The sequence below is a fragment of the Phaenicophaeus curvirostris genome, chromosome 10 (genome assembly GCF_032191515.1).
Source record: "Phaenicophaeus curvirostris isolate KB17595 chromosome 10, BPBGC_Pcur_1.0, whole genome shotgun sequence".
NCBI classification, from domain to species: Eukaryota; Metazoa; Chordata; class Aves; order Cuculiformes; family Cuculidae; genus Phaenicophaeus; species Phaenicophaeus curvirostris.
This window is the reverse complement of record NC_091401.1, coordinates 7051688-7064959: the sequence shown is the minus strand read 5'-3', so window position 1 is coordinate 7064959 and position 13272 is coordinate 7051688. Positions and strand designations below refer to the sequence as shown.

Genomic DNA, 13272 nt, shown 5'->3' with positions numbered 1-13272 from the left:
AGAGTTTTACACATGCATACGCATGGCAGGTGGGGGAACAACAAGAGAGCAGACTGAAGTATTGAAATTATTTGACTAAAAAATAACCATCTTGCTTTTATTTGCTTAGTATTCAGATTTGTTTGTTGGAACATGCTGTAGTTTTCCATCTGGAACTTTCATTGATTGTTCCCAGATTTGAAAAACAATGAAGTAAGTTGAGAAGTCCAACCTTTTACCAAAGTGTACGTTGACATTCATTTACAAACATACTTCATGTCACTGTAAAACTAAGTACAACTTTCCCATTTATGATGAGTTTCAAGAAGTAACAATGGAAACAATGTAACTAACCTTTTTAACTACAATACACTCACACAGGAAACTTTGCAGCTGCAATCAGACAACTCAGCTGAGTCAGTATAACATGCCCCCCAAACCCACAGAAGCAATCATGCTCCTTCTGCTCCTGCCACAACCTCCAATAGAGGCTGTGCTTCTGGCACGTTAATTTTATGGTAGTTCTGCATGCTGTATCAGTTTACCAATAGGTCATGAATGACAGACTTTGCAGAATGGCGAGAGCTAATAGCTGAAAAATAAAAACTGCCTTTTTCTCAGTGGTACCAGACACCCAGATTCACTCAAGCCCTTTTCTTCCAAATGGGCTAAGGTTCAGGACACAAGCCTCTTCCCCAGTAACGCCGCTACTCTAACCGGGCCACCTGTGGACAAACACTGAAGAACTTCTCTGATGTATCACTCCTTTTCCTGTTTCAAGAACAGTGTAACTGAAAATTTCTCTTGCATTTAAAGCATCCTGCTTTGAGATTTGAAAATTTCAAAGCTGTCCCTCTGACATACCAGTATAAATAGGGATCAAAGCCAAGAGTTTTACTACTGTTAGAACAGATCTTTCACATGTTTAGACTAGTCAAATTATTTATACAAAATTAAAAGGAACTCAAACATTTATATATTGAAAAAAATCACTATAAATTAAAGGCAATATTGACACCAGCAAAATAAAAATGTTTTTCTCAAAAAGCTTCATTTGAACTAGGATGGTTTGGATAGTGTTCAAACAAAGATCAATTACTGATCATTCTTGATCACCACTGAAAGAACTGGGGACACGGCAAATTAATTTCACTTATATGGTATGCTGGAAACAGTCTACTATGGATTTCACCACTTAAAAATGCACTGCAGGAGGAGGATATTCCTCTGATTAAGAACAAATGCAATCTCATTCCTTCTTTGCTGTTGTGTCAATAATAATATGCTTTTGATTTGCTTAATCCAATCAAACTTAATTGGAAGGAATGGAAATTTTACCAGGATAGAAACATTTGCATTCATCAAACACACTGCTGTTTTTAGGCTGCATATAATGGCTAACATCAGCATTTTTTCATGACTTACGTTTCCAGCTTTACTTTACAGCTCATTAAATATCATACAACTAGAATCACCACCACATTTTAACTTTCTAAAGAAACGAACAAACACTCATGTTATGTACCCACCCAATACACAACGTAAAACGAAGCAGACTTGACATGAGCTAGGGCACTTCAGCATGTATTACATTGCAAACAGCAGCAAACACCAAAATTCCAAACATACATTTGGACTAGAACATAACTTCAAACTAATACACTACTTAAAACACACTTTCTCTGAACACACGCATATGCCCCGAATTATTCTGTCTTTAAGAATTAGATGTTTCATCCTGGTTTTAAATATATGACCAAGTAACAGGTCGATTCAGGCTGCTGAAGGCAAAAGTGTTAAAGAAATCTTTTTGTGGTTTTCAATTGTGGTACAGGCTGTCAAATACTTTACATTGGCTATTCTCCTCTCAGTCTGCATCTACAGTGGCTTTACTAAGCAGTGGTCCTACATTGTTAAAATACCTAGGCTAAGCTCTCTCTCATGCCCCTGTATCTGCCTTGCAAAGAAGCTGGACAGCATAGCATGGTAGTACTTGGTTTAGGAAACCAAGGAGATCTACATGTAGAGAATGAAGTTCTCAAACATCCAGATCGGCTCTTTTTACAGCCACGAATCTCTCAATGTCTAAACTTTTATACAGAGATTCAAAAACATTTTTCCAAGGTTATAAATAAATATATATATAATTTTGATATGCACAATAAGAATCCCAAAACATCAATAGCAATTACTGATTCATGTCTCAAACCAATTACTGATTCACGTCTCAAACATCAGAAAACATCTTTGTTATGACAGTTTCTTTTCATTTTTGAGTAATACCTATTGTTCATTATACTGTATAAAACCAGAACACAAACTGACATGTAATTTTTGTTGAGGGATTATACAAGTATTTGCCGACTCTGAGTTCCACGTGGACAAAGGACATAATACATTGTCCTAAGAAAAACAATTCCTTATTTAATTGTGAGAATTCTGTTTACTAAAACTCTTTTAAAGGCGAACTTCTACTACTTAAAAAGGAAAAAAAAAAAACCATACCAGTGCTTTGGTGTGACCTGAGTCAAACTGATGACTTCATCAAGAATCTCATTCTTTGCTTTTTCAAACAGTTCATTCTGTGCAAAAGGAAAAACATGAAATACAGTCTTAAGTATAGTTTGACCATATTTCCATACAAAAGTAAAAAACAAAACCTTTTTCTTACAGCCTTTAAGTCTAAAATGATACCTTCTGGTCATGTTCTGGACAATGAATGCGCTTGTCATAAGCTACCCTGGTTTACCAAACATCTTCCCACCCATCTCTTGCATGCCTCTGGCCAGACATAGCATTTGAATAGTCAGGATCTATATAAAAGAATTAGAGAATGGGATCATAATTGCTTTCTTACTCTGTAACAAAAGACCAGGGAATGTAACTTCTTTGCCAGTTCTGTCATGATCATAAAGAAACACTGACCAATTCCTGTGGGCAAGTTAGGTCAGGGAAGGACTTGTTATGTGTTAAAGTATCACAATTTTGAAGCACACTATTTTATAAAACAGAGAACTCAGTATTTCCTTCCCCTAGAAGGATTTATGCTGTCCTCACAATTTAAAATGTCTGTAAGTTATGTTGACCTTAAGAAACCTTTACAAATGAGATTATGGATTACAGTTTGCCATTTAATCTTCAACACTTTGTAGGAAACAATTTAAAGCAATAGTACAATTTACCCTATCAAGCTCTCGTAACTGGGGGTAATTGTTCTTCCACTCAGTCTCAAGATTGAAACGTGTAGCTGCAAAAAAAGAGAAACAAGGCCTTAATCTTTAAAATTGTTTACACATGTTTCACAACTATCTTAAAAGTTTAGCAGCTCCCAAAATTGCCACAAATGTTGCTTATCACAAACACTTCCAGAACTTTAAGTGCCTCTGCAAATTAGCAAAATTTTTTGCTGTCTATGCTCAGATATTCTGTTTGCAAATTGCAGGATTGATGTATTGAAAAAAAAAAAAATGTAGTGGAAAGAGACCCATTCAACTCCCAGCTCTGTACAAACTAGCCCTGCCCTGGCTGATCAGATGGTATTTTATACACGCAGCCACTCTAAACAACATCCAAATCTCGAAGAACTGTTTTGCCTGCAAAAAACCTATTTTTTTTCTTCATACTTATTTACTCCATTGGCTTGCAGAGCAAGTGGACCCTTCATACCATGAATTGGTTTTTGTATGTGTTTTTGTAAAGATTAACTAGGGCAATTACCAATACCTGAGAAATGGCGATCTTATAAAATATATAAAACAACTGCCCAAGCATGCTGGCAAAACAGTATTATATGTATTTGGAAGAACTATTTAACAATAGCAAGTTGCTATTTCACTTTTTTGAAAAGATGTATACCTTTAAAAGCATCTGCTTGCTGCTCCACAGACTCCCTCACCATTTTCCAAAAGCAATCTGACACGGCAAGACTTAAGTTCTTTGTTGTTACCTGGTGTGCCTTCAGCATACAGGTCCTGTAAAGAAAAACAGCTAGAGGAAATTCTGCATGCACCCATGCTTTCTGGCCCCCATTTTCTCCTTGCAAAAATAAAGTCTTGCTGTTTATAGTAGATGGTAATACGTTAACGTGCACCTGGCTCAAATTTCAGTCTCTTCCTCCAAAATATTCAAGGCAGATAATCAGCAAAGCAAGGGGGAGGAAAAAAAAAGAATCAAAACTACAAAAATTTAGCACAAAAAAATTTTATTCTAGAAGTTTCAGTGCAGGCACTATAGTCCCAAAACCTTAAAGCTTACCTTCCTGAGAAATGCAAGCCTATGAAATCAAAACTTTGCTTCAAGAACTTCCAGTAGAGCACACAAGCTAACTCTTTGAACACAACATTGTTGTCACATCAAGATATCTCTGAAGAGGGGCTCAGACTGCAATGAAATCAACTGCTGCCTGAAGACACCTGCCTCTTTCCATTGACCTATAGCAAGCATCAGGAAACCAGGCTAACTTGGTTGCCTAAACAAGACACTTAAATTAAGCAGATTAAGCCTCAAAGGGTGTTTCCACACTGCAATCCCCCCCGCTTTTGTTTTTTTTAAGCTTAAAAAGAAAAATTGATGCTAGCATTTAACAAAACAGGCTCATTTTAGTTTAAGGAAAAAATACCAACATACTTTAACAGCTTTGAGTTTTGAAAAAATTCCTCTTCATATTCTTTAATAGACTCAATGCTTTCACTGCTGTTTCCTGGAGAAAGAAAAGAGTGCTGCAACAGTTCCATTTAGACAGTTTTCTCTGCTATTTAGGACAAAGTAAGCAGAGCCAGAGCTCTCTTTACCTTTTCCAGTAACAACTGCAAAATAACCCAAAGCTTTCATTGGGAAGAGTTTGCCTTCAATTATTTGCTGGATCTATGAAAAAAAATAAATGAAAAAAAACTGTGGTTAACGTTGCATAATGACATTTTCTTCAGTGCAGTTTTAGATAGATCTAATTGTTATCTATGCACAGATTACTATAAGGAACAGTTTGTCATGGGACTATGAGTTCCAATGATAGTTAAAAGAAAAAAAGTAAAAAGGCATAAATCAAATAAGACATAACATAGGCCCTTTCACTTTATTTTGTGTTTCACTATCTCAGAAAATGCTAAAGCATTTTCAGGAAATTGAACCTGTTCAGGTCAATAGCATGAAACAAACAAGTAATACAGCATGATGTAACCCAGCCGTGACTAAAGCTGATCACTAAAATCAGAGCCTGAGAGAGATTAAAACAACATACACACTTTCCCCACGCCCCCACCCCCCCGCCAAAAAAAAAAGAAATCCTACTGAACATGGAAATAAGCACTCAAAACATCTAGAACAGGTAGGTGAGGTCCAGTATTTCTGACAGGATCTCAAATATTTTTCCACATATGCCTTTAGCCATCATAATATGAGAAAAATAGTTTCAACTCACCCTGCTTGGGCTAGCCACGTTTTTCTCAGCAAGATCAACTTTAGTCAACACAAAAATTGTCCTTTTTCCTTGAGGGTCCATTTGGCTGACTAAGTCTGTGACAATACTGCGTTCTGCATCCACTGATCCATCTGAAATAAACAAAACCAAAGTTACACTTTAGGGACTATGTAATCTAATATACAGTACTGAATATATAGTAGGTATAAAATAAGTTTCATGATACAAATTAAAGCCAGTAAAATTACACTTATATTCAATTCCTGGGTACACAAAGTGGAAAATTTGCTTTGTTCCCAGTATCACTAAAAAAAATCTTGTTCTGTAGGTTTTGAACAAGTACGAGCTTGCTCAAAATATTAACACTGTCATTGTCTGCTACCTCTAAAAACATTTTTGAAAGTCTTTAATTTTACCACTTCTTTTATAATGATATAAACACTTATAACAAATTTTCTTTTTGTCATAGATTCCAAAGGTGCCTTAATTTATAAAAAGACATTCCACAGCATGCTGTTTTATACACTACACAGATTACCACAAATGGAAAAAAAGCCATGATCAAGAGAGACCCAGAGGAACATAAGGATTACAATTAAATTTATTTTACAATAAAAAAGTCCTGTCTGTTGGATAACCATCTAGACTCTTATTACCTTGAATACAAAGGATGATGGCGTTAGGATTCTGCATGTAGGCCTTGCTGATGCTAAATATAGTTTCCTTCGTATCTGGAGCCATACCTGACGTCACAGTCTTTAATATGGTGATATATTTGAAGGAAAAAAGAAAACAGGAAGATGTAAAAAACAGCTAACATTCTCACCACTAATATTTGCTCACTTACATGTCGTAAGAACTTACTTACTGTCTACTTACACTAATAACTCCAGGTAAATCAACCAATACCATTCTCTGCAAACCAGGACCTTTCACACTTAAGGAGATTGTCTGTGAAGTAAAATTGAAATTAAGGGTTTATACACACATCTACTTTGTATGTAATTATAAACACATATAAAGGCATATTTACATATATAGGATTTAAACCAGCAACAGCCAGTCATTCTAAATAGGAAATCCAATTTTATGTGCACATAATTTTGACACAAATCTAATTTTAACAGTCCAAATATTTTGCATTATAGAAGGTAAAATATTAAGTATACACAAATCCAATTCACCAGTCTCCTATGAGGAGATTAGCTGCAAAAGATACTAGTTTTTTTCCACAAAGTATTTGGCAAGTCTTACCTCAGTGCTAACAGTGCACCCTTCCTTCACACTATTTCTCATCCTGATTTCTATTTCATTTCTCAAAGCTGCAAGCTGTTTGAGAAAAGCAAAACATCAAATATAAAGCTCCTTATAATTGTGATAGAAGAAAGGCCACCAACATAAATAAAAAAGTTTACTTAGAGATTAAGGTCCAAGTTTAGAACTATACTATCTCAAACACATGTAAAATAACTAAGTTGGGTAAATGGGGTGCTAAATGACACATCACCTGCAGACCCATCCATACTTCAAAAAATGTCTTCGCATAAAAGCTTGTCCTATGCTTTATGTACTTCAGTGCCAGGCAAAACCCACGCTAAAAGATAAGAACTAATATAATGCCTTGCCCCACTAAACATATTTCACTCTAATTAAACAGGGACTAACAGCTCAAATACACTTTTTTTTATTTACAGAACTAATAAAAGACATATCAACATCCAGTCATCTCTTTATACTTACATCCTCTTCCTTGGTCAGATCAAACTCCCGAGAGCTGTCTTTGAATAAAGCCACATGGTGAGGACCTTCACTAAGCGTTACCTAAATGGTAAAAGCCTTATATGAGAAAGTATGGTAAATCTAACACAGGAACATGAGAAGTACAAAGCTTATGTACACTTCCCACTGTAGACATACGTAAGGCTTACTTAGCGCAGGTGAAGGACTACTTATAGCAGGACCTGCTACTACTCTGATAGCATATAGGGAACATTTAGCCACCTGCAGAAGTTTTGTCATGGACTGTAACAACTCAGAGGCTATTTTATAAACCATTGTTTACATATACTTCAATCAATGGCATAATCAGAGGGAGAACAATATGGCAAATGCTGATTCAGTGATTATGATGCTTCTTACCTTAACAGGGGAACGTGTCATCATCTCCCCAGACCCTCGAGGGAATATGCGGGCTTGGGCGATCATTTCTAACACACTGGTTTTTCCTGCACTCTGATCTCCAACCACCACCACCTTAAGTGAAAGGTGTAAACAGCCATTGGCTTTCAGCAGGACATTTCAGAAGCTTAGACAATAGATGACTACAAAGATGTTAATCTGTAGCAACACTAGCTGTATTACGTTGGGCAATAAATACACCGGTTTAAATACAGAATCGTTGAAGAAATACTAGCTTTTAGCCATGCAAAACACCTAACTTGTTCTTAAGACAGCACAGTCCACAAAGCACCCTAAGGGCCTAACCTGCCTGATCGCCCAACGGAGAAAAAACTTGCTGTTCTTGTGGCAGGCAGTTCTTCTCTTTGTACAAAATTCAGCAAGTTAAACACGGGGGACTACTTATAGGGTAGATGCTGCTTCTGCCTGGAGAAGGCTGAATTCTGACATCACTGCTATCATTTCCCCACCTTACAGGTATCCTGTAGAAGCCACCACTGCTACAGAGGTTGTGCAAGCAGGTAGCTTTCCTGTCTCTCCCCTACACTAACAGGCAGGCTAGTCAAACCCCTGCTCATGCTCACCCCTCCAACAGCAGCTGCAGTTAGCCAAGACACCTTACTTTCTCACCTCTGCTGGCACACAACAGGAAACAACAGTCATTTTACAATGCTAGGAAGCCTGGGGTGCCCTCACTGAAATAATTTAAAATGAAAGGCTGAGCACAGTAGCAATATCTGGATCTAGACAGGGTTTTACCTATGAGCCAAGACAGACTTAACGTAGCTACACTGGCTACTCTCAAAATTCTTGTTGCATTTAAGATGGGAGAACACATCTTACACAAAATCTCTGGATTTACAAGAAAACAGCCTACCACTAGCTCTAGATTATTCTGGAATACAATTAAATCTAATAAAATAAATAAAAATAAGTACAATTAAATTATAAGAGTGCCATTTCAGTAAAAAATCTTGACTATATTATCTACTTACTCGAGGTAGGTGATCTTGAGTGTTATAACTAGCATCATAATCAGACAGGATGTCAAGTACTTCAGAATACATATCAATCAAAGATTTCTAAAAAAGTACAGACAGAAAATACAGCCGATTAGCAGAACAAAGATTGGATTTCACACTACATCTGTACATTCTGTCAAGTCATCTGTAAAAATGCATTTATTCTCTCCAGATGGTTTGAAATCTAAGTTGTCTATACTGTAGCACAGATCACCATTTTATGAAGTACAATACCAAGTAAAGCCATTTCTATAGCTGCAGATGCATCTGAGAGCTCTTATATTCATAAACATCTGTGCTGAAATCTCAGCACCATTGTTCTCTTAAGTTTATGAACATAAGAGCTCTCAGCGAGACATTTATGAACATAAGAGAACAACAGTGCTGAGACTTCACAGTTTCCAAGTTAAGAAGCTGAATCGAGTTTCTTCAGTTAAACACTTCGATTTACATTTTCAGCTCGATGAACAGCAAGCATTAATAAAGCTATAGAGCTATTAACCTCATTCTGTACAAATAAGAACTCCCTATATTCCAGTTTCCAGAGAAAAGAGGAAGATCCATACTGACCAGCAAGTGATACAGAGAGACAAAAAACGTCTGGGTTTAGAACACTCAGAATATTGACAGATGAGCAAAACCATACTTAGTCCCACCTCCCTGATTTATAAAGGGCCCTGAAAAGATGTCTCCTGACCTGGTAACTTTCCTACCTCAGTAGGACCCATAACGAAGTATAAGCTTACTATATGGTGCATATAAGAACTGGATATTTATTAGCATATACAGTGAGGATTTATCAAAAAATCAAATACACATTTCCCGTTTACTTAGGTAAATTTAGTTAGATCGGGTAACCCCTTTGTGCTCTTTAACTGAAGTAACTTCCAGAAGTTATATAGTTCAAAAGAAACAGAATGCATAAAAGCCTTAACTTGTCAAAAAAATAACACATATCTTACAACAAATGTTAAAAATTTATACGTATTAATAAAATTTAGAATACCATAATGGAAAATACAGTGTAATTATATTTCTATGCTGATTAGTAACAACATAAGTACCTTTAACTTCCTCTGATGAATTCCCTTGTCATCTCTTTGCAGCACCAATTTTCTTAATTCCTTGTTCTCCTTCTCTAATCGTTCAAGCATTCTTTGGTATTTGAGCTACAAAACAGCCATACAAATACACTCTTCTAATTACGAAAACAGTATACTCACATAAGCACTTAAAAGCTTCTTTACTAGAAATTATGTTTCCTACATTAAAGGATTAAAATGCAGCTCCTTAATAAGTAAACTTTCCAAAAAAAAACAACATGTACGGTATCACAGACAGTGGCATTGAAGTTATAAAAGATAACTATAGAATGTTAGGAGTAAAGTAAGCAAGCCTAAAAAATGAAATATCACCATTGCATTTACATAACATCCTTGGGCTAACTTTGCATTTCAGGACTAGATAGCATCGAAGGCAAGGAAGGTATTTGGGAAAATATGATTACACATTTGCCTTATTCTTACACTCCTCCCCTTACATTCTGTCTGCCACTGCCCAGGACAGACTAGACTGACCTTTGGTCTGCTCCAACACAGTCAACTCTGTACTGATAAACTCAAAGGCTGAAAAAAGCAGTGCATTTTTACCAAATATCTTATTTGAGGTGTTTTCGTCTATTATGTCTGAGTCTGCTCATAAATCTCTACTTAAGTCATTAAGAACTCTGAAATATTACCTGAGTGCGTAAAAGTTCTTCCTGAAGTTGATCAATCTTCTCTTTGTCAGAAACCTACAAAGAAAAATAATCATGGCTACTAACAAGTTGTTTAGTTTACCCACTGCAAGCAACCAAATCACAAACTGAAAGCTTCATTCCACATAATATAATTGACTTTACATGCATTTTAGAGCAAGTAAGATTCCTCAATTAGCACTGGAGATTTAACACCGATGGAAAGTTCCATCTGCAACCAGAAGGTTCACATCAAAAAATCTCTGAATTCCAGTACGTGCAAATGCAAAAATGAACCCTTCAAGACTTAATACTAGGAAAGCAGGCCCAGGGAAAAGAAAACCTCTATATGGTGGTCATGGTTTTCTGGCCACTGCCCTGAATGTAATTTTAGTACTTAAGCTTCCAGTACCTTGTTCATTCATTTCCCGAATTACCATGATCTTAATAGGATACAATAACTAAAACGCCTGCTTGATACAGAAACTACTTCCAGGTAAGTATTTACTAGTTCTGAATCTTCAAGGGGATTCTTATTTCATATTTGGTTTTTAGAATTGTAGTCCTAAACATGAATGCGTAACTTCATATAGTGTAGTTTGTCAGGACAATCTTGAAGGGTTATTTTGAAATTATTTAAATTACATTAAGAACTGAAAAAAACAGGACATCATAATACAAAATATTTTGAAGTTCAAGGAATAGATGTAGTAAGATCAGGTAATCACAGCCATTAAATATTATTTTTATTTAATATTATTAAAATAGGTTCATCAAGAAGTAATAAACTGTTGTCCAAAACAATTCCTTTTTAATAACACAAAAGCAAAAGCATAAATGGTGCAATACAAATTTGTATGATGTAAATATTTACAAACAACAAAATCTAATGGTTGACTGACAATATTAAATTTAGAAAAAATTATACTATAAATTAAACTACTGAAAGAATGATAAAGCTCATTGACATTTACAAACCAAATTAGCTTCATATCAGAAAGAGCAAAGTACCTAACATGCAGGACAGCCATCATTTAGACACAAATCTATTTAGTTACTATAATTTCAGACCAGTTGTTACAGATTAAACAAGAAAAAAGTCCACAGTTATTGACAGTGATTGATATTATTTAGCTATTAAACCAGTATATACAGGATTGCACCTACACTTCCCAGAAAGCAATCCACACTGACACTTCTGTCTATATACATTTTGTTATTCATAAACTGCAAAGAGGAAGTACTGCAAATTTCCTTCCTTATGATTTCTTTTCAATTAGTTTGATAAAAGCAGATGTGCATCAGAAACAGGGTTAGTTTAGCACACAGACAACTTGATGTGTGCAGACACAAGGTGGTATACATAAATAAACATTTACATATACACACACTTCAAATATTTTGTAAATACAAGGGGAAAATAAAAACAGAAGGGCAAACAGAGTGGTGTGGAGTCAGAAACAGCCAAAAAATAAAGGAAAACCAGGAAAAAGTGTTTCCATGCGCTGCAAGTTTTCAAAGAAGTTAACATTGCCCCCTCTCAGCTCTTAAGCTGTTCCTGAACATACTTCTGGGGCCCGGACGCACCTCTGAAGCACATACTTAAGGGACAGATTGCCTCTAACCCCATGAGTACTTTCTTCTATGTACAGTATACTTGAGTCAAACACATTAAGCAAAAATACTGCACACAGTTACCCGTTGCAAGATTTGAAGCAAAGAATTATCCAGCACTAGATGATTAATTCTAACAAGAACAATTGGATAAGTTACATAAAAAACAGCTCTAGAGGGAGGTATATGCTTCAGCTTTGGCTTCAGGGGTGCTTTGAACGTTAGTACATGCAGTATTTTGAACATGTAATTCCTAACATTGATCAAAATTTAAGTTGCAAATAAAAACTATCTATCATAGCAATCTGAAGTACTAAGAGTCATAATATGACTAATTATAATTTATACTCAGAAAAAAAATAAAGATCTCTGCTATTAAAGTACACCTAAGCAGACACATATATATTTGGTTAACCCAGATCAGCATGGTTTGTACATCAAGATTCCTCGTTCTTTCCCCATTGCTACTATAAAGCTATGGGAAAAGAAAAACTGTAGGGTCATTTTTAATCAAGGGTTCCCTATTTGCACACAAAGATTCAGATACACATTTACCAAGATTACCAGAAGCTTCTTGTAGAGTTACTAATTTTGCATAGCCTTGCTTTCTAAAAATCTGCTACATATTGTATAAAATAAGCATGTGCCTCTGAAAATTCAGTGCCTTTTGAAACCACAGTTATTAGTTTTGTATTATTACCTAACCAGACTATATCCTCATATCAAGTCAGTACAGAAATCAGGTTATCATCTTTCAATTTGCTTCAAACAAAAAGATCAGCATGATAAACAAGACACATTCCTTGTCATTAGCCATTTATGCCAAAGAGCACACTTGAATGCTGAATTAAAAAATTTTATATGCAAAAGCAGTTAGATTTTCAGCACTCAGAAAACAGAGTACATGCCCTGGAAGACAGAGTAACAGTTAAAAGGAAAGCTATTGGGAATTGTAGAATTTGTTGCAAGAAAGTACTAAAAAGGTATATTTTCAATCAGAAACTAATGTAATATCAAGCTCATTTTTTTCGTAGTTGCATTTATGAGGGTGATACATTTTTATAGTTCTAATATTGTATTGCCTTTACAGTAATTTTTACATCTTCATATATTTTATTATAAACTTTTAAGCTACTACTTGACACTTCAGCTCTCTCAAACTCTTACAGGCTGACGGAGGTCCTTTTATCAAAAGAAAAAAAAAGGAAAAAAGGTAACTGAATAAATAAAGATGTCTTCAGTGCCCTAAATATTCTCTACTTTTCTACTGAAATATACAACTAGAAGAGAATGAGTGAATTAATAACTGAGGACAGAATACATAAGCG

General features: G+C 35.5%; 1 protein-coding gene across 4 annotated transcripts in view; it reads right to left on the bottom strand.

Moving 5' to 3' along the window:
• The window catches only part of OPA1 (OPA1 mitochondrial dynamin like GTPase), a 53778-nt gene that overhangs the window by 27558 nt on the left and 12948 nt on the right, over positions 1–13272 (bottom strand). For all 4 annotated transcript variants that reach the window (XM_069865354.1, XM_069865356.1, XM_069865355.1 and 1 more), the window contains 14 exons: positions 10334–10387; positions 9660–9764; positions 8569–8655; positions 7535–7648; positions 7136–7216; positions 6650–6724; positions 6275–6346; positions 6052–6151; positions 5396–5526; positions 4770–4842; positions 4606–4678; positions 3835–3950; positions 3162–3226; positions 2485–2561 (listed from right to left, as the gene is read on the bottom strand). In XM_069865354.1, the coding sequence (XP_069721455.1) occupies positions 2485–2561; positions 3162–3226; positions 3835–3950; positions 4606–4678; positions 4770–4842; positions 5396–5526; positions 6052–6151; positions 6275–6346; positions 6650–6724; positions 7136–7216; positions 7535–7648; positions 8569–8655; positions 9660–9764; positions 10334–10387 (1223 nt within the window). The remainder of the gene's footprint in view (positions 1–2484; positions 2562–3161; positions 3227–3834; positions 3951–4605; positions 4679–4769; positions 4843–5395; positions 5527–6051; positions 6152–6274; positions 6347–6649; positions 6725–7135; positions 7217–7534; positions 7649–8568; positions 8656–9659; positions 9765–10333; positions 10388–13272) is intronic.